At 51.1% G+C, this 19242-nt stretch overlaps 1 protein-coding gene across 2 annotated transcripts in view; it reads right to left on the bottom strand.

Moving 5' to 3' along the window:
* Positions 1-19242, bottom strand: part of SH3PXD2B (SH3 and PX domains 2B) — an 80474-nt gene that overhangs the window by 5993 nt on the left and 55239 nt on the right. The window contains exons 6-12 of one of the 2 annotated variants that reach the window (XM_062002870.1): positions 13054-13079; positions 12698-12733; positions 6130-6264; positions 4546-4650; positions 2419-2536; positions 987-1213; positions 74-123 (exon numbers count right to left, since the gene is read on the bottom strand). In XM_062002870.1, coding sequence (XP_061858854.1) covers positions 74-123; positions 987-1213; positions 2419-2536; positions 4546-4650; positions 6130-6264; positions 12698-12733; positions 13054-13079 — 697 coding nt within the window. The remainder of the gene's footprint in view (positions 1-73; positions 124-986; positions 1214-2418; positions 2537-4545; positions 4651-6129; positions 6265-12697; positions 12734-13053; positions 13080-19242) is intronic. The other variant, XM_062002871.1, reaches the window with a different exon arrangement.

A 19242-nucleotide genomic window follows, 5' to 3' on the forward strand; every position in this document is an offset into this window, starting at 1 on the left:
ACCAGAGCTCCATTCAGGGCTCCTCTTCGACTCCCTTTGCTGTTGGTGCTCTCCTACATCAGCTGGCACTTACTATGGTGAGATCTCGGCGAGGAGGGGGTCTCTGCCTCATCTTTGGTGACTCTGTGGAAGAATTTCAGATGCTGTTGAGTTTCTGGCTTTGGTCACACGTGTTCACAAAAGGCCAGTGAAAGAGAAAACAGAAAAGCAAGGACCAAGCCTGCCCCATGGGCAAGGAGGAACCTGTCTTCCCAGTACCCTGACTGGCAAAGGTCACAGGGCATCCCACTGGAAGAGGAACCAGCTTTCCACCATCAGTCTGGGAGGGGGAGGCTTTTATCCCTTTTATCACCTTTGCTAGTCCTCAGAATCATAAAATCATATTATCATTTTGGTCAGAAAAGACCTTCAAGATCATCAAGTCCAACCACTCACCTCACACTGCCAAGCCCACCACTAACCCACGTCCCTCAGCACCTCATCTGTGTGTCTTTTAAGTATCTCCAGGGATGGCGACTCCACCACCTCCCTGGGCAGCCTGGGACAGTGTTTAACAACCCTCTTGGTGAAAAAGTTCTTCCTAATGTCTAACCTAAACCTCTCCTGGTATAACTTGAGCTCATTTCCTCTTGTCCTATCGTTCATTACTGGGGAGAAGAGACTGACTCCTACCTCACTACAGTCCCCTTTCAGGTAGTGTACAGAGTGATCATGTCTCCTCTCAGCCTCTTCTCAGGCTAAATAACCCCAGCTCACTCAGCTGCTCCTCATCAGACTTGTTCTGCAGACCCTTCCCCAGCTCAGCAGGGCTCTGGGCATCGCTGCGCCCGTGTCTGTGCCATGCCACCTCGGGACCCTGACGCAGAGCTCACAGCACCTGCAAGCCTTCTGCCTGCCTCACATCACATCACCTTGCCCAAAAGCCTGCAAGAATGGTTGTGGTGACACCCCAGCCACCACCAGCCTCCTCCTGACCAGTCACTTACTGCGTCGGATGTCAGCACCGGGCAGGGGCCGGCTGTCCAGCCTCCCATCCCTTTGCCCAGCGAGCCCATCCTTCTCCCGGCTCGCTGCGACCTGCTGCCGGGAGATGCCATCCAGATCCAAGGCGCAGGAATGAGCGGAGGAGCCTGACCCCAGCTTCTGGGAGAACATCTCGCCATTCCCTTTCCTGAGGTAGGAGGCAGGGGCCCAGCCTTCTTGGCCTTGGTACCTGTGGTGGCAAAAACGGCAGCGTCATGGCGTGGGAGCCCTTCCCGGAGGCAACTCCCCACGCTGGAGCAGCATCCAGCCATCAGATATCCCCAGGGCCAGAGGAACCAGAGCTCAGGGCACGTGCATGGTCTGGGCAGAACCAGCCTGCCCAGTGTCATGCTCTATGGCACGTGGACACCTGGAGAGCTTCAGCCACAGTAATGCAGCTGAAGGCTGGGAACGGCATGGAGCCCGAGCTCCTTCTCACCTTCCCAGTGGCACCAGTTCAGGAATGAACTGGCAGGGGAAGCAGAGGAGAAAACCAGAGGGCTGTTGCTTGGATTGATCTACCTGGTCTTTGGAGAAAGCACAAGCCCTCAGCTTGGATCCCTTCCCTGCTCTAAATCTGCATCACTTATGACAGAAACTAGCTCCAGAATCTGATTGAGAAACCACATCCATGGAGCCTCCCTGCCATGCAGGAGGGTCCCAGACCAGTGCCAGAGCCTCTCCCCACTGCCTGGGCTGCGGCCACTACGCTCAGATGGCACCAGCTACTGAGTTTGTAATTGCCTTTAGAGCTTTTGTGGCAACTCTCCTCCACTTAAAACAATCAATGGACATTTTTCTGGTGCTTTGGTGCTGCCAAGACCACAGGTTCATTGTAAGGTTAAGAAAATTGCAGCATGTGCTCCCACCCTGCTCAAGTCCAGCCGTTAGCTAGATCGCAGACAAGAGAAATTCAGCTTCCAGGAGAAAACAAGCATCAGCTCAGGATGATCTGGAGACTTTGGCCTGAGTACACCCTGCACAGAGCAGATCTGGCTCGGACAATGGCTCTTCTGCACAGGAGCCTCCTAACACAGCCAGAGGATCTGGCCTGCCTCTGGGACACTCACTGGTTTTCCCATCAGCAGCACATGATGACACACTGGTGCTCTCCCACCGTTCCCTTTGCGCTGCTGGGGCATGTGATGCCGTGATGCAGTCCACCTCCCAGCACAGGAAACTGGAAGGCTTTAAAGAACCACAGCTATGCTTGGCAGAAGCCCTGACCATCAGCTAGCCTTAGTTTGTAGGGATGGAGAGAAATGAGTTGTGGAACTCTGCCTTTCCCAATACCCTTGACTTCCCTTTAGACCGCTCATCCCACGTGCACCGGGGTCTCTGCTTTGCACAGCTATTGCTGCAGTGCTAGGGAAGAGGAAGAGGGAGAGATGGTACCTGATTTTCCACCAGCCCTCCAGGTTCTTCTGGATCACCTCCACCACAGCCCCTTTGTCCAGGTTCATCTCATCCTGGTCCCTTGCAGTGTATGGGTAAATAACAGTGTACTTCTCCTCTGTGGAAAGGAAAGGCAGTTTCACACAGATACTGCTTTATGGAAGCCTGGGCTCAGTCAAACAACAGTTCAGTGCTTTATATAATGATAACTCTTGCTGTAATACAGGTGCAAACACAGAGATACACAACCATTCCTAAAACAAATGCCAGTGAAATGTATTTCAAAACAAACATAGCTGCATTTTGAAATGTAAGCTTTGGTGAGCTAGTTTGGCCCAAGAAGCTGTCAAAAACAGTTCCTCCTCTCCCTTAGGATTAAAGACTATCTTTTGTATGACAGCTCTACTTTCCTAGAAGCCCCTTCATGCATCAATTTCAATTCATATTTCTTTCTCAGAGGCTTTAAAGAAGAAATGTCCTCTCTACAGGGGGAGAAATCCCATGGGCATCTGGGAGTAACCCCACATGTAGACGTGCTCTCACGTACAACAGCAGGTCTACATGGACTTCCCCATTCAACAGCTGACTCCCCTGAGACATTGGTCAAGACCATATGGTGAGCCTGGAGAAGAATCTGATGTCCTGTCAACTAGACAGGACACTAGATGGTAAGCAGAAGCGTGGATGCTCTTCCCTTCAAGAGGAAGGGGAAACATCCAAACAGCCACACGGATGACACGTCAGCAAACAGCTCCATCCCTCCACGCCTCTCCCTCCCCACTGGAACAAACCCATGGAAGCAATTGCTCATGCTTTAAGCAGTGTCACGATAGAGTGAAGGCCATTTGAAGAAAGGTCTACTTCCAAAACCCACAGCTCTGGACATTCAAATATCCCCACTGTGCAGGTTTCCTGGATTTGTCTTCTTGGAGGAGCACGGCCCTCAAAGAGCCTCATTTCCCACCCCCTTCATGCAAATGAGTCAAAGCAGAAATGTCCTGTCACATCCAGCACAACCAAGCTGGCTCTTCTCTGCCCAGCCCCCTCTGAGACACCAGCCCCAGGGCCGGGGCTCAAAGGAGTTACCCTCACAGGAACTAAGGCAGCAGTTGCAAGAAGTCAGCACACGTGTTGGGAGAAAGCAGGAACTCCAGCCTCTGTACCCAAAATAAGCCTCAAAAAGTGAGAAGGATGGGGTGACAGAGGAAAGAGAGGTAGACATGAGTGGACCTAGTGGAAGGCTGAGGAGCATGTATGGCATGCAGTGAGGACAGACACAAGCAGGGTTCATCACATGCAAAGAACACAAACATGCAGACAAGAAGGCTCCAAGCACAAAACATGGGCAGTCAAACAAGTGTCCATGAAGTCCACCTTGACCCCATCCACTGGTGTACAAGTCCCCAAGTGTCCGACGGCGGCCAACGTGCCTGGGCAGAGACCAGTATCTCCATGGGACTGGGAAGAGCATGTTGGGGAAGCAGGAGAAGGACAAGAGAGGGTGTAAGGAGGTAGCACTCGAGGTCCAAGAGGAGATTGGGCTGACAACAGAGTGGCACAGAGACTCTACTCACCTGGAACCCTTTGGGGGCCCTGCCCGGTCTAAGCTCCCCCTCCTACCTCTATCTCCCCAGCTACAGCACTGCTCTGAGCACACAGTGGCCAAGGGGAAGGATGTGTTTTTCAGGTTTGCTCTCAACAAAGGTTGTCACCTTGCCAGTCTCCTAACGAGAGCTCATGCACACTCCTTGTTCTGCATGGGTTTAGAAGACAAGTGAATTGTCCTAGAACCTGAGCTTTGCTCTTCACCCAGTGCAGGTAAAACAGCTCCCTGGAGCCTCAAAGGAGGCTTTGAGACAGCAGGACTGTGTGTTCCCTGGTGGTGGCACCTTCAGCCCCTCTGAGGGAAAGGCGAGCAGCTACACTGCCAGTATCCAGCTGCCCTGCTTGTGTTACAGCACTGAGTGCTGGACCAGTACAGGCAGACATGACTGAACAGCACGTGTGGGTTTGTCCTTCCCTGGGCTCCTGCTCTGCCTAAGTCAGGGAGGGCTATGCAGTCTTGCAAGCAGCTCAGAGCAGTTTAGCAGGAAGACACTAGGGCTGATGCCTCCAGCAGCTTCTTACCTTCATCAGGTTGCATTGAGAACTCATCCTGGACACCATCCTGGGCCTCCAGGCAGGTGGCCGGCACCCAGCCTTGCTCCTCCAACGTGCTCACAAACCACCAGCCTGAGAAGAAAACAGCACGTGGCTCAGCAAGGGCCCCCACCATCCAAAAACCTCCCTCTGTCTCTCCAAACCACGAGATTTGGGGGCTTTTCTCCCTCCTTGATGCTCACACAGGAAGCTGGGGAGACCTCAAAGCAACAGAGCCAAGCACTAATCCAAAAGGGAGCACAGAAAGCAGCATGGGAGAATCGCAGCTCAGTCATACCTAAACGTACGGTTCCATCCCCACCAAAACCACATCAGGCTCTGAGAACTGAATGGCTCCAGCCATCATGTTCACTTTCCTTCCCCCCCCTCCCCCCTTCGTGGTTCTTTTTCCCCTCAGTCTGGGGGGACTCAGGCTAATTAGCAGAGATGAACACACTGTCTGTAAATCAATAGCACACTCCTGCTGCGCTCTCGCCTTCTTCACATTTCTGGAAATGGCGAATTTGAAAAGCTAAGAGCAAGTACAGGATTAAAACATGAGCTTTCCCAGTGGATACCTAGCCAGCTCCATAGCAGCCACAAGCAATTCTGGGCCACCCTGGGTGTCCAATCACAATAAACCTGTGCTCCTCAGTTATTAAAAGCACCAGCTATTTTTGTCTTTAGGAGGGAAAACGATGTAAAGACCGAGCGTTATCCTCAGAACCACACGGGTGAGCCATTTAGAAAGACAGGCAGATTGGCAGGGAGGGAATCAGCAGGCACCTGCACAGAAGGGAAAACCAGAGCTGACATTTGATAAATAAACTATTTGCCACAGCTTTTGGATTGCCTGTGCTAATAGGTTTCACTCGCTCCAGGGTCGCTTTGGTTTCCCTCACTCTCAAAGCACAGTTGCTGGTGCAGCCGAGCCCCTGGGGACTGGCTGCCTAGGATTGTTACATCTATTTTCACCATCTGTCTTCAACCCCTCCAAAGCAGCTTCCATTTAACTTCAGGGAATAAACTCCCTTCTTCAGCAAACTCCACAAGTTGGGCCCATGACACGACTTGATGCCTTTGGTCAAGAGCAAGTTGAAGTTTAGAAGCGAGTAGCTCGGCTGCCTGCCCCGCTCCACAGCCGGGTGCTCTGTTGTGTGCAGGGGCAGGGGTTGTGAATGCACAATGGGGGCTTTCATGGACACCCTCTGTCAATAAATCAAACCTGCCAGTTCTGGGAATGGCTTTTGTCCTCAGGACCCATCGGGCACATTTTTCAGCACAAAGATGCACAGAGACTGTAAAGACGGACGGCGCCTGGCGCTCAGCACACGGGTCAGCAGGCTCTTCCTTTGGAGAAAGCCCTGAAGTCTTGTCCACACTCACATAGCCTGCAAACTGAAGCTGCTTCCTCCATGTCCCACCTCAGCTGACCATCCAAGGACATCCCTGGAGGTCGTTTTGCCTAAGATCCCATTAGGAAAACGCTGACAATACAGGATCGCTGCTCCTGGCCCTGCTCTGTGACTCAGAGTAAACCCACAGCCCTCTGCCAAGCCAGACTCTCTGTACCTGATTCGTTCTTCTCAATGATATCCACCAACTGGCCCACGCACAAGCTGATCTCGGAGCTCTCCTGCTTCTGGTAGTCTGCCACCACGACATACTGCTCCAGCACCAAGGGGTCGACCGACGCAGAGTCAGCTCCTGCATGGGGGGGGACAAGAACCGACCCGTGTGCCAGGGTCAGCACCAGCTCCTGAGACGGTGGGCCACTGCTCCCGAGCACCCTGGGGACCCCAGCGTGAGAGATGTGAGCCAGAGACTTGGGTGGAGTGAGGAGGGGAGAGACCAAACCAGCAGCCAGGTGAGATGGGTACAGCCAGGTGAGACTTTTCATGTGCTACCCACCTTCCTGCTCACAGATAGAGCCGTCCAAGCAAACCCATCACCAGCAGAGAGGCACTAGCAGCCGGGTCCCTGCTGCCAGAGACCTCCTGTGCATGGACCAGCTCAGGCCCCAGCTCAACACATACAACCTGCAGTGAGTTTTGTTGGTCTTGGCTAAAGAGCCTGGGCACCCAGGCTGCTGGTGTTTGTAGGACAGAGCAGCATCTCCCTGTCATCATTGCCCTTCTGTACTTCAGTCACCTCTCATGGCTCGCCAGCATGGTTTGCTCTCACTGCTACTTGCTTCTAACTCTGCTCAGCTCCTCCTGCCAGAGATCCAGATTTCAAGTCAGAAAAGAAAATACCCCAAGAAGGAGCAAATGAATAGGCTACACTGGGAGCAAAGCTTTCCTTGGGCCAGAAAGAGGCCTGACAGTCAGAGGTGAGGCAGCTGTGCTGGGATTGCCAGGCACTACAGGCCAGGGCCAGCCAGAGCCCCACTAGCTCCTGCCTTGGCCAGGGACCAGCAGCGAGGCACAGAAGAGCAGAGCTGGCTTGTATTTTGCCATTCATCTTCATTTAAGGTAGTAGTCTGGGTATAGAACCACAGAATCATCGAATCATTTAGGTTGGAAAAGACCTTCAAGATCATCCAGTCCAACCCCTGCTCTCACACTGCCAAGCCCAGCACTAACCCATCTCCCTCAGCACCTCAGTTACACAGCTTTCAAATATCTCCAGGGATGGGGACTCCACCATCTCCCTATTCAGCCCATTCCAATGCTTAACAACCTTCTCAGTGAAAAAGTTCTTCCTAATCTCCAATCTAAACTTCCCCTAGATAAACCTGAGGCTATATCCCCTTGTCCTGTCATCCATTACTTGAGAGGAGAGACTGACCCCCACCTCACTACAACATCCTATCAGGTAGCTGTAGAGAGAGGTCATGTCTCCCCTCAGCCTCCTCTTCTCCAGGATAAACACCCCCAGTTCCCTCAGTCACTCATCAGATTTATGCTCCAGACCCTTCACCAGGCTCTGTTGCCTGTCTCTGGAGATGCTCCAATGTCCTTGTAGTGAGGGGCCCAAAACTGAACACAGTATTCAAGGTGTGACCTCACCAGTGCTGAGTACAGCGGGACAATCACTTTCCTGGTCCTGCTGGTCACACTATTCCTGACATCAGCCAGGATGCCATTGGCCTTCTTGGCCAGCTGGGCACACTGCTGGCTCCTGTTCAGCTGACTGCCCATTAGCATCCCAGCAGTACAGTTGCACTCCCTTTGCTTGGCTTGCTGCAGTGGCACTGCAACAGAGGTTTCCACTCGCATCGGTCACTGCTTTAGAAGCACAGCCCCAAGTTTGTCCCTATACATGGAGCAAAGACACCCCTTTCCCACAAGTACCCAGAGCTTGCTGCGTGCAGGGAGACCACAAAGCACCCCAGAGCTTTTCAGGCTAACACCAGCAGCCCCAGCCTGTGCTCAGTGACAAATCCAGCCTCCTCAGCCCCCTGTGAGGCATCTGGCTGCCCAGGGCACCAGCAGCACTTGGCCCATCTGCCTCCAAAAGCCTCCAAGAAGCAAAAAGCAGGAACTCTTGCAATGTGACTCTCCTCCACTCCAAGCCCTGGCTCTGGCCTCTATCCCAACACTTTGCCTTGCAGCTCCACAAGCTGTCAGATGAGGACATTATTGTATTACACCAGTCTCCCCAGGGGAGGTAAGAATCAATTTTTTGCCAAGTGCTTTGGAAATAGAATAGTGTTAATTATTATAGCATGAGTGATACAAAAGCATCATACCCCCAGTGTGGGTGCTAAATCGAATCTGCAGGGTATGTGCACGTACTCTGAGCAGGGAGCCTCAAGTTTCAGGTCAGGGCAGAAATCACACCTGGCTTAGACCTCTAACTGCTACAGCACAGCAAAGACAAGACACAATTACCTCCCCCTCTCTGGAGGCTGTGAAATTTAAAAGAGTGGTGGTCCCTTGGGACAGTTAGGTGAAATGCAGCAGAGAAATTCAGACTACATTACCCAGAGTTAAGTTTCTAAGGGCAAGTTCTCTCACACTGCAAGTGGCCCCAGTGGCTCCCCCACCACAGGGGGGAGTCTCAGCTTGACAAAAGATCTTTCCTGTAGGAGAACTTCTTGCATAAGAAACCTAGGGACACACATTCATCCCAAAAGGATGTGTAAGTAGAGATGAACAAGATCTAGCAGGTCTTCAGCAACCCTAAATGCTCTGCTGCTGCCTCTCCTGCACACAAGGTCACAACCTCTCAGGCGGTTCTGAGAAAGAAAGGCCACAACAAAGATGTAAATGAACAACCTATCTTCAGGGCAGTCTTATTTAAAGGAAGAGGAGGTAAATTGTCCCTTGTTATTCTGCTATAAACAGCACTCTGCAGAGCTCCAGGTGAGCTGGCCAAGTGCAGAGGATCAGTTACCACTAATGAAAGCTTCCTCCATAACAAAACCCAGAGGTGGGGCAGCACATAGAATTGAAAATAGCCCTCTTAAGTGAATGGTGGATACTAGGACTATCTGTTCTACTAGTTCAATTAAAGGTTTGTGCTTAAAGTGATCAGAGGATCTACCCAGCCCCTGAGAGAAGAAGAATAGCTATAGGAAGAAGTACTCTCTTTCCTACCTCACTTGCCATAATTACACCCATTGCTCTGAGGCTATTTGTAGTCTCAGCTGGCAATTCTGGATCCTCCAATGTACCTATTAAACCAGCAACAGAAGTGGTAAACTGAGCTTGGAGGAAGAAGTAGGAGTTAATTTCAGGAGCATCTTCACCTGGTATAATCATCCTCAACCACAAAAATACACACTCAACAACAAAACATCCTATATATGGGCAGACTTGAGTCTCTTCAAAATAGCAATGGTGGAAACCTTACCAGCTGAAACAGTACTGAAACTCTGCAGCTGGGGAGGGGAGGAAGTATTAGTAGTCCAGAGCCCATGAGGGTGAGTTTTGCAGACAGCTGTAGGCAGGAGCACAGACTGTGTATCCCCTCACTTGTGAGAAGGAAGCAGACGTAGTCTAGAGAAGGGATGTGCATCAAGTCAAGAGACCACTGAGGTCCTTGGACTGGACTTGCAGAACTGCTGGTTGCTGTGGGTACAGGAGAGGCTGTCTGCAGGCAGTGCACATCCCAGCTACCCACCCCAGGACTGCTCAGTGCAGGGACTTTGCTCTCAAGACACTTCAGATATGGCTCAGCCTGTAAATCTTTGCAGGTTTTGTTTGATCAGGAACTTGGCCATTCACTCAAAGTACCAAGGTGTACAAAACCAAGAGGAAATCTTATAGATATGGAGTTGCTTGTGACATTTCCAACCTCTCCAATATCTGGCCAAACGTGAGGACTTACAGAGCTTGGACACTGGTGCCTCCAGAGGGAAAAACAGCTCAGGATTGAAATAAAGGGGCACAAATATTTAGCCCTTGTCCAGTGCATCTTCCAAAAATGTCATGCTTTGGGTAAAAGTTCCTCCTCCTAGTCCTCTGGTCTGTGCTCCTCAGACCCAATTCTCTCAGGACAGCCCCTCTTCTCCCAGACCTGATGAGTTGGTGAAGATCAGTACTGCAAAAAGAGACTTTTTTCCTCCTCTCTCATGAAATGGCACTAGATGCTGTGCTGTACTCTTGGCAAGCTCTCTCATCTCTCCAGGGATTTTTCCCAGAACTGGAAAACAATCACATGGAAATACCAGTGGAGTTTTAGAAAGGTCCTCTTATGGCTGCTGTGGGATGTGAGAGCTCTGTTTTCACTCTCATTACACAGAATATTGTGGGTTGGGGGTCTCAGCGACATTGCAGGCACATTACATGGTGCAGTAAGAAGGGCATGGCCAAACAAGAAAGGATCTAAAATAAAACTGACAGGGGGATATTGAAGCTCTCTGCCAGCCTTCTTGGGCAGCTCAACCCAAATATAAACTCTGGAGAGCTTCAGGTTTCCCTGCACTAAGGCAATGCTGCAACAAACCCATGACTCTCCATCTGTGCTTTCTGTTGAAATGTGAGAGAAAGAGAGAATAGAAATGCTCAGAACAGTCTTGGAGATTGACATGATGACTACTTTTAGACATACCTAAATCAGTGGCCAAGTCAGTCCTCAGAGTCCCAGAGTCTGGGGATTAATCCACCCCCCTGCAAGCTGCAGGCTGTACAGAGCCTGGGCCCATGCCTAAGGCTCACAGACATGTGGGATTACAAACAGTGGTTAAAAAAAAACCTAAGCAGAGGAAGTAGATTTTATTTCCAGCCCTCACTTACACTGGAACCTCCTGAGAAGAGCAAATGTCACTTGAGTCTCTTGGTCACCACTGGAGGCTGAGGGCAGGTGGCATTTCAATCCACTTTGTGCCCCGGTGTTTACTTAAATCCCATTTCAAACAGAGCTTGCTGCTGCTAGGAGCAAAGGAGCTCTTTCCAAGGCTCTCCTGAAGAGCAGTTTACCCCTACTCTGGTAATGCTGGGAGAAACAAGCAATTAGGAAATTGCTTATTGGAAAATTCTTGTGGTTCTTGTTTGTTACCAGGTATTGGATGACCACTCCTCAGGGAGATCTCCCAGTGAAGGAGAATTTTGTGTATCTTGCTGCACATTTGCCACCTCAAGGAACCAATGAACCATCAGCGACTTCCTCAAGGTATCAGAGGAGTTGGGCTGACACAGCAGCAGAATCAAACTGTTTCTTGCTGACAGAAAATGCAAGACACTGAGAGGAGTCTCTGAACATGTCTGGCACGAGGCATCAGCCATCCCCTGATGGCTACTGCACATATGCCAGGTGCCACAGGCAAGACGTTGCATGCTGGCTTGCCAGAGCAGGCTCTGGCTTGGATGTTAGCCAAACTCTCCCTGCTCCCTCCCTCTCAATGGTGCCAAGCAAAAAGCATCCCAAGGAGCATTCTTCTCTTTGACCTCAGCAACACTCCTGTGTCACCTCCAAACCCACACCATGCCAACAGGATGGCAGAGTGAAGCTGCCCATAAACCTGCATTGGGAAGGCAGGACTCAGCTGTGTACACAAGCAGGAGAAAAACTGCTTCTCCAACAGCCAGCATCCCTAAACTGAATTCTGCTCTCAAAGAACAGAGTTATGCAGAAGAGATGTTGTTCCCTTTCTTCTCAACCCAGAGAGGACTTCTTTTCTCTTGCCTAATGTAAGTGGACAGGATTCAAAGTGAATTTAAACACACACTGATCTCATAGAGAAGTATAATGCCCAAGTGTTTCTCCTGAGCCATCACACAGGAGAAGTTTTCAAGATGAGGGAGTCTGTATCTTTATTTTACCTCTGTTTTATCAAAAGAAAGGAGAAGGGGGAAAAAATGCAGCCTGTTTTTGTCCCCACCCACAAGAAGACACTTCCCTCTGTCTCCAGAGATAGTCGAGGGCCCACCACTTCAGCACAAGCAAGCTAGGACAAAACCTGGGGTCTGTGCTTGCAAATGGCTCCTCAGAGCTGTAAAATGACCATCCCAAAGTCCAGCTTTGACAAACATACTTTGCAGCAGTCAGATTCTGAGGAGAAAATGTTGTCTGAAGGTTTTAACCATATTGGTAATCCCCTGCTAGGCAATCAGGACAGCACCCAGTTATGAGCTGCCCATGAGAACAGACTAGAACTGGGAGCCACTGTTCAAGCAGACAGTGCCTGAGCTTTTCACATGCACCCTGCAACTAGTCTCAGGTAAGACACTGGGACACAGTCAGTTCTTGAAAGAGGAATGACCTGCAGCTCCAGTGGAAAAGAAAGTGGAATCAAGTTCTGGAGTCTCCTCTGCACCTTCTCTCCCTCCTCCAAGAGAAAGTCACTCACCCAGAAGTGAATCTGGTTGGGCAGCTAATGGTAGTGCCAACTTTCTGGCCAAAAACCTTTCCACAACGTATTTCAGCAGAATCTCCATCCAGATAAGACTCAGACCTTCCTTCCCAAAGACCCTCATGCTATTTTTGTACCTTCTGCCTCTCCAGTAGCTGAAAGATGCCCTCGCTAACCCATGGACTGAAGGCTCCTCCTCTCCTCTCTCCTGTGGCCAAGCAACAGTCCCAGCCCACTGTGCCTCCTCTCAGCTCCTGCCCCACATCCACCAGCCACCACAGAAAGCCACGGGGGATGTGACAGCTCATTGCAAGGGGCTTGGACCCCAACCCAAGCAGGTTTGCCCCCAGCAAAAGGCAAAGCAAGAGCAAGGGCCAGGTACCGAGCGGCTGGTACTACCTCTCTGCAGGAAAGAGGCCGTTCTCTGGATAAACCCTGATGGAGGAACAAAACGATGGGAGACAAGGCATGAGGTGGGGAGGGAAAGGAACCCAGTGTTGGTGAAAACTTGATTCATGAGGCCAGTGCAGTGTGGGTGTCTGTCTCACCTTTGGGAGCACCACGGGAGGCAGAGGGGACATGGGACTGGGACTGGAAGGCTGCAGGGAAATCCTGCCATGCCAGGCAGCCCCTCAGGGCAGCACAGCAGAGGTTTGGCTCCTTATGGTGCCAAGCCCTCACCCTGCTCCAGGAGACCACAGCTGGGGGTGAAAAGAGAAGCTGGTGGAACCAGCAGTGAGGGAAGGAATCCTTACCAGACTTCTTCTTTCCAATGGGCTCCCTGAAAAAGAGAAAGAAGAGCGTGAGCTGAGAGATAGGGCAGTAGGGTTGTTGGCCAAGTGACAAACCCACCCAACAAAGCACAGCAGTGCTGGCCCTGGCAGAGCTGCCAACCTCTCCCAACCAGCTCCCATGGGAGCAAACAGCCCATCTCTCCCCTCCCTTCACTTCCTAATGTAACACTTTGGCCTTTCCCAGGGTGAGGCTCAGTTGCTGGCCTGGCCTCCTCAGTGGCTTCAGCTCACAGTCACAACTCTCACCATGTCACTTGGAGATGGTGGATGGGTTGGGATGATCTGGCAACAGTCAGGAACTGGGCAAGCCCAACCCCCCAAAACTGCTCCCAGGGCAGACCACAACTCCCATAGAGGTGAGCATGAGTTTCAAGACAGTCAAAAAGGGAAACACTGGGAAATACTGAAGTTATCCCACATCCCAGGCCTATCTCAGGGACAAGGATGGGGACTGGGTGGGGAAGGGGCAAACAGTTATATCCCAAAACAAGACAAGTCATTGAATTGTTGCAGAAAGGATGAACACTAGGGCTGTGCAGCAGCAAAAGTGCCTCTAGGACACAGCAAGCAAGAGCTATTGGTGGTTATGAGGAGGCAATGAGGTAGATTCAGCCCAAGTCCTCTCACTGTGGCCAGCAGCTGGCTACACCACTGATGAGATGGGTTAGAAACCACAGGTCCTGGGTCCCTTCTCTCATTTGAATGTTGCCAAGAAACATGGTTGCTGAACAGCCTCAGACCCAGGACACAAGCACAACTCTCTCAGGCACAATATAATCTGTGGCATTTCATGATTAAAAAAAATCCCCATCAAAACAAGGAAAACATGGGCCCAGGAAAGCCTCCAAAAACCATGGGTAACCAACCAAGATACCCAATCAGCCTGAAAGCCAAACAAATGCACCAGCCCTGTCCCCAGCCCAGCCACAGCACTACATGCTGCTATGCTTCCACGTAATTCACCACTGTGGTCTTGAGATGCTGCTGCAGTATGGGGTGATGGCAACCTGCTCCCTGCTTGCAAGGCTGCTTTCCCCACACCCTGCATCAAAGCCATCTCACCAAGATGAGCTATTCTGGTACCAGGAGACATACATTGTTCCTTGTTACTTCCAGGAAGAGTTGTAAGCACAGAGCAGGCACTGAGGCTTCTGAGGAGGAAAACATTCCCCTGGTGGTAAGGGGATCCTCCTGAGGCTTCAAGCTGCCTGACTACTGCTTGGAAAGGCAGCTGGATCAGCCCAGATGGACCCCAGGAGCCCTTTCACCTGCTCACCAAGTCCACCTTTCCCTCTCCCTCCCCTTTGTTTTCAGGCCAAGCAGAGAGATCCCTCCATGCTCAGCAAGAAAGCCAGCCAGAGCTGGGCTATGCTTTGTTCCCTTTCAGGCTTATCTGCATTTTCAGAGCATAATTACTGCAGACATTTTATTTCCCTAGAGCAATGGGGTGATGTGGGGACTCAGCTGCCTTCCAAGACTGTCCACCCACCCTGGCAATGCATCTGCTGGCAATGCCTTACCCTCCCCTTCCCCCTTCCCTTTGCACCTTAAACCTCTTGTACTCGTCTTTGAAAGCATCCATAAAATTGAATGAAATGCAATAAAGATGGAACTGAAACAAATGAGACATTGCTATCTAGAAACTGGAGACTGTCTAATTCAGTTCAAGAGACTGTGCAGAGACCTTAATACCACATCCCAGCTGCAGAGAGCAGTGGAGGAATCTACTGGACAGAGCATCCCAAAGACATTTCTGAACAGAGGCCAAACTGCAGAGCTAAATCAGAGTTTATCAATCAGCCCCACCAAATTTGCCCCAGCTCAGCAGCATGGCAGGGAAGGGAGGTGAAGCAAGGCCAGGCAAGTGTGCTGGAGATGAGCAGGTGGGCACAGCACCCTCGTGCTGACAGGAGAGTTCTGATGGAAATAACTGTTGTTTTCCCTTGCCATCTGCTAGATCCATCACTGTAACTCACCCCCCTGTTTCCTTTCACCGGCTGCGCCGTCTGAGTGAGGGGGCACAGAAGGAGCTGCAATTTCACTTTGCTGCTGGGTTGTTCCTGGCATGAATACAAAGAGCTGCAGGTCTGAAGGGCAGCAGCCTCATCCCACTACCTCAGAGGGAATAAGAACTCAGACAAGACAGGAAACAGCAGTAAACTCCTGACTGCATCTCCTCCTCCTCCTCTGTTCCCCGAGGACAAGAGAAAGGCATGCAGCAGAGCCTGCATGCACAGCTTCCTGGAAACTTCCAGAAGAAGAGAAGGAGTGGCTACTCTGTCTTCTACTGTGAAACTCATTTAACTCTCACCCCTCCAACCCCCACTCCCACAGCCAGGCTGTGCAAATGGAACCAGGCAGCCACAGCACAACTATAAGGCACCGATACACAGCTATGACTGTGTGCCACCAACCAGCCCCACTAAGCTTCCCAAGTGGTAAAACACAGGACTAGTTCTCCAGCTGCTTCCCAGGACTTTCCCAGCTCCTTCTTGGGAACACTGAATGTGTTCAGAGACCACAGACTGTGCAAAGACCTGAATATCATGTCCCAGCTGCAGAGAACAGTGGAAGAACTGACTAGGCAAAGCATCCCAAAGACAGAGACCACATTGCTCCTGTGTGACCAGAGTCTCACTTAAAGCACCAAGCCAACATCTCAGGATGCACTGGGCTGAGTTCAGTGTCCTCCAGAAACCTAATAATCCCCCAGTGCAATCCTGAAAGGAAACCTTTACACATGGAGAACTCTTTGCATCAATTAATAATCCCCATGTCCCTTTTGGGTTTTGGGAGAGTCAGATTCCTCAAGCACCTTCTCTAGTGTATCAGACAGCACCCCTCTGGATGCAGTGATGGGAAGGAGTGAGATGAGGAGTGCAGGGCTGCAGTGAGGGCATGGGACAAAGCTAAAAGCTTGGGAGGTAGGTTGAGAACAAGCCCAAGCAGGCTGTTCTGCAACAATATGTAGGTGAGCTGTGTGATGCTGTGCATGCTGGAGGTCTGCATGGGCTCACAGGATCATAATTCTGGCAAGAAATGTTAATGAAAAGCCATTAGCTATAAAAATCAGGAAAGCTCTGAAGGTGAGAACAGTGTCTAAAGAAGAAATGTTACAAGCTTGCTTGATTTTAAGCTCTTTCCTAAGGCAGTCCTGTTTGGTGGCTGCTAGGCTAGGCAGACTGCTATGGGCTGCAGGGAAATGGCCCTGAGGTTGCCACACAGAAGAGCCCACCTTGCAGTGAGACTCACAGTTGGAAGGTGCCCTGACAAGCAGCTGCAGGACCCCAGCACCACCCCTGCTGCCCCACAGCCCTGGCCCACAGACAGCTCACAGAGCAGGAGGGGGGCAGCAAAGCACAAACACGAGGAAGACAACTTCAGCTGCTGCAAAGCCAACCACACAGGAGCCACGAGCAGCATGTGAGGTGAGATGGATCAGAGGTCACCATCCCAAGAAAACATCTCCAGCAGAAAAAATCTGGTATTAAAAAAAATGAATCCTTTTGTAATATAGTAATGTCATCAAAACAGCTGTCAGGAGGCAGCTCATCTTGAAAGTATTCAGCAAGCTTGGAGATGTTTGCAAAGTTTATGCAGGCAAGAGAGACTGAGAAATGAGGTACAGCAGAGCTCTTGTTTGGGAGAAATGATGTTTATCAAATGCTCCACCAAACCCTGAATGGAAGCCCTGTCCCTCAGGCTGCAGTGCCAGTGCTACCTCTGTGTTTAACCACTGGACAGTCAGCCAAGCTGAACCTTCAGGCTCAGAAAGCTGCCTTGTTAGCACAAAAAAACAAGTAGTTTGTCCCTGCAAGGGGCTTGCCCTGGCACAAAGCATATTTTTGCAGAGTGGATTCAACCCCTCTGATATTTCTGCCTGCTGTCACCTAGGAAAGCCAGTTCCCAGCAGAGTGGAGACCATCCCTATTTTGGTGCTGAGACCTAGCCTGAGCTCCTGGTGAACCTGCATGTAGGCATCAGGAGAGCTGCAAAACAAAGAGTTCTTTATACAAGCTGTAATTTGTCTGGATAGAAGGACACAGCTAAAAAGCCACAAGCCAGGAAGCATCCTTACCCAAACCAGCATCTCAGGCATCTCTAGTTTACCAGCAAAAGCTGCTGGGAAGGCTTCCTAGATAGGGCAGACACTCCATCTTGGAGCAGAAACCTGAGCCTCCCCTTTTTCTATCAAATCCCCTGTCACCTGGCCTAGGAGTTAATGTCCCTATTACCCCCCAAATACCACACAAGGGTGACATGGAAAACTTTTGCACCTGGCACAGTTCAACTACAAGGAAAGGCTGAGCACAGGAAAAGCTCCAGGGAAGCAAGAAGAGAAGAGACTTGCTTCTGGAAAACACTAGCTACAACTTTGTGTTTCCAGTTTATGAAACAAGGGAAAAGGGCAGATTTGCTCCTGTCCAGTATCATCTTCTGGCACTCTGGACCAAACACAAGTCTTTTACCAGCACCGTGGCCCCAAGCAGGACCTTTCAGCCAGCCCCTATGGGACACAAGCTGCCACAGTCAGATCATATCAGGCCTAAGTCTCAGTTTAGCCCATTTCTCCCTTTGATTTATCGAGGCTGGTGCCTGCCTGGAGCCTGTGTCAGACTGCATGCAGGAAGCAATCCATTAGCACAACTGCCAGTGCCACCCCCACCTCACTGCACTGCTCCAGGGCTCCTATTGATGGAATAAGAGGGGGCTGCTGAAGGTGCTGCAGGCAAAACCTCGTTAGCACCATGTGCTTTCCTCATCTAGTCAGGTCCCAGCTCATTAACATGCACCTTCCAGCCAGCCAACCTTTTGCTGACTCAGCAGCAGCAAGGATCCTGCCTGGGACCTGGGTCCTGCTCCTCCTGTGATGCTTCCCCTGCATCACCTGGCACACGTCAGGGAGGAGTGAGATTACTCCCTCTGCTCTTGGTCCTCCACCCCAGCAAAGACAACATTGGTAGCAGCACAGCTAAACTGCCCTTGAAACACCCCCAAGCCCTCTCCCTTTAGCCAAGGTCTGTTTGAGAGAACTAGCAGGAAGGGAAGCTGGGGATGCGAGCTCAGAGGGTACCTACAGGCTTTGGCTGCCAGCAGCAGTGGAGCAAGTGGAGCTTCCTTGAGTGTGTTTGCCCAGAGGAGCTGCAATGCTGCAGCTACAGTGACAGGGACATTTTGCTGGTGCTGTGGCAAACAGAGAACTCTGGCAAGCCAGGTTTGTGGAGTAAGGAGAAAAGGAGCCTTTCTCCTGTAAGCTGGGAGAAGGCAGGGAGGCAGCCCCTTCACTAGGGGTGTGGAAACTGTAGTGAAACTTTTGCTGAGAGTGCAAACAAATCCCTCCAGCTTCTGCCCTGGGGTGGCAAATCACAGAATCATTTAGGTTGGAAAAAACCTTTAAGATGATTGAGTCCAACAAGTAACCTAACACTGCCACATCCACCAATAAACCTGAGGACCACATCTACACCTCTTAAATACCTCCAGGGATGGTGACTCCACCATTGCCCTGGGCAGCCTGTGCCAATGTTTGATAGGTGATGAAGTTTTTCCTAATAACCAAACTAAACCTCCTCTGGCACAACTTGAGGCTGCTTCCACTCATCCTATCCCTTGTTACTGGGTAGAAGTGAATGACCTCCACCTTGCTACAACCTCCTTTCAGGTAGTTGTAGAGAATGCCAGGTGGGCTTCAGGCCACCACAGAGGGATCCTAGCCCTGAGCCCCATGCAGGCTGCCTGGCAAGCGGGAGAGAAGCAGAGGTCAGCACCAGGGATCAAAATCCTCAGGGAGGCTCTCTGCCTGCCCACCTCTCTGTGCTGGAGCTGGAAGACCTCACTGAAAGGGAACTGTAGTTCCTTAGTGCTCCATTTCTCCATTTTCAGTGTCTTTGGGGTGCATAACCATAAGCCACAGCAACAGAAACTGCAGCCACTGAGAGTCAAGAGGGCTGGGAAGCTGGGGCAGAGCCTCACTGCTGTGAGTGGTCTCATTTGCAAGGCAAGGCCAGAGGGCCACCCCTCACCTGCCTGGGCTGCCTTCCTGCCAGGAGAGCACCAAGCCCCAGTGGCCACCTAACAAAGAGCACAGCCCCACAGCAGTGCCACTGGCTGAGATGAAGTCAATGAAAGCCACCCACTCTCACCTCAAGC

This window comes from Colius striatus, chromosome 9, assembly GCF_028858725.1.
Source record: "Colius striatus isolate bColStr4 chromosome 9, bColStr4.1.hap1, whole genome shotgun sequence".
Classification (NCBI taxonomy): domain Eukaryota; kingdom Metazoa; phylum Chordata; class Aves; order Coliiformes; family Coliidae; genus Colius; species Colius striatus.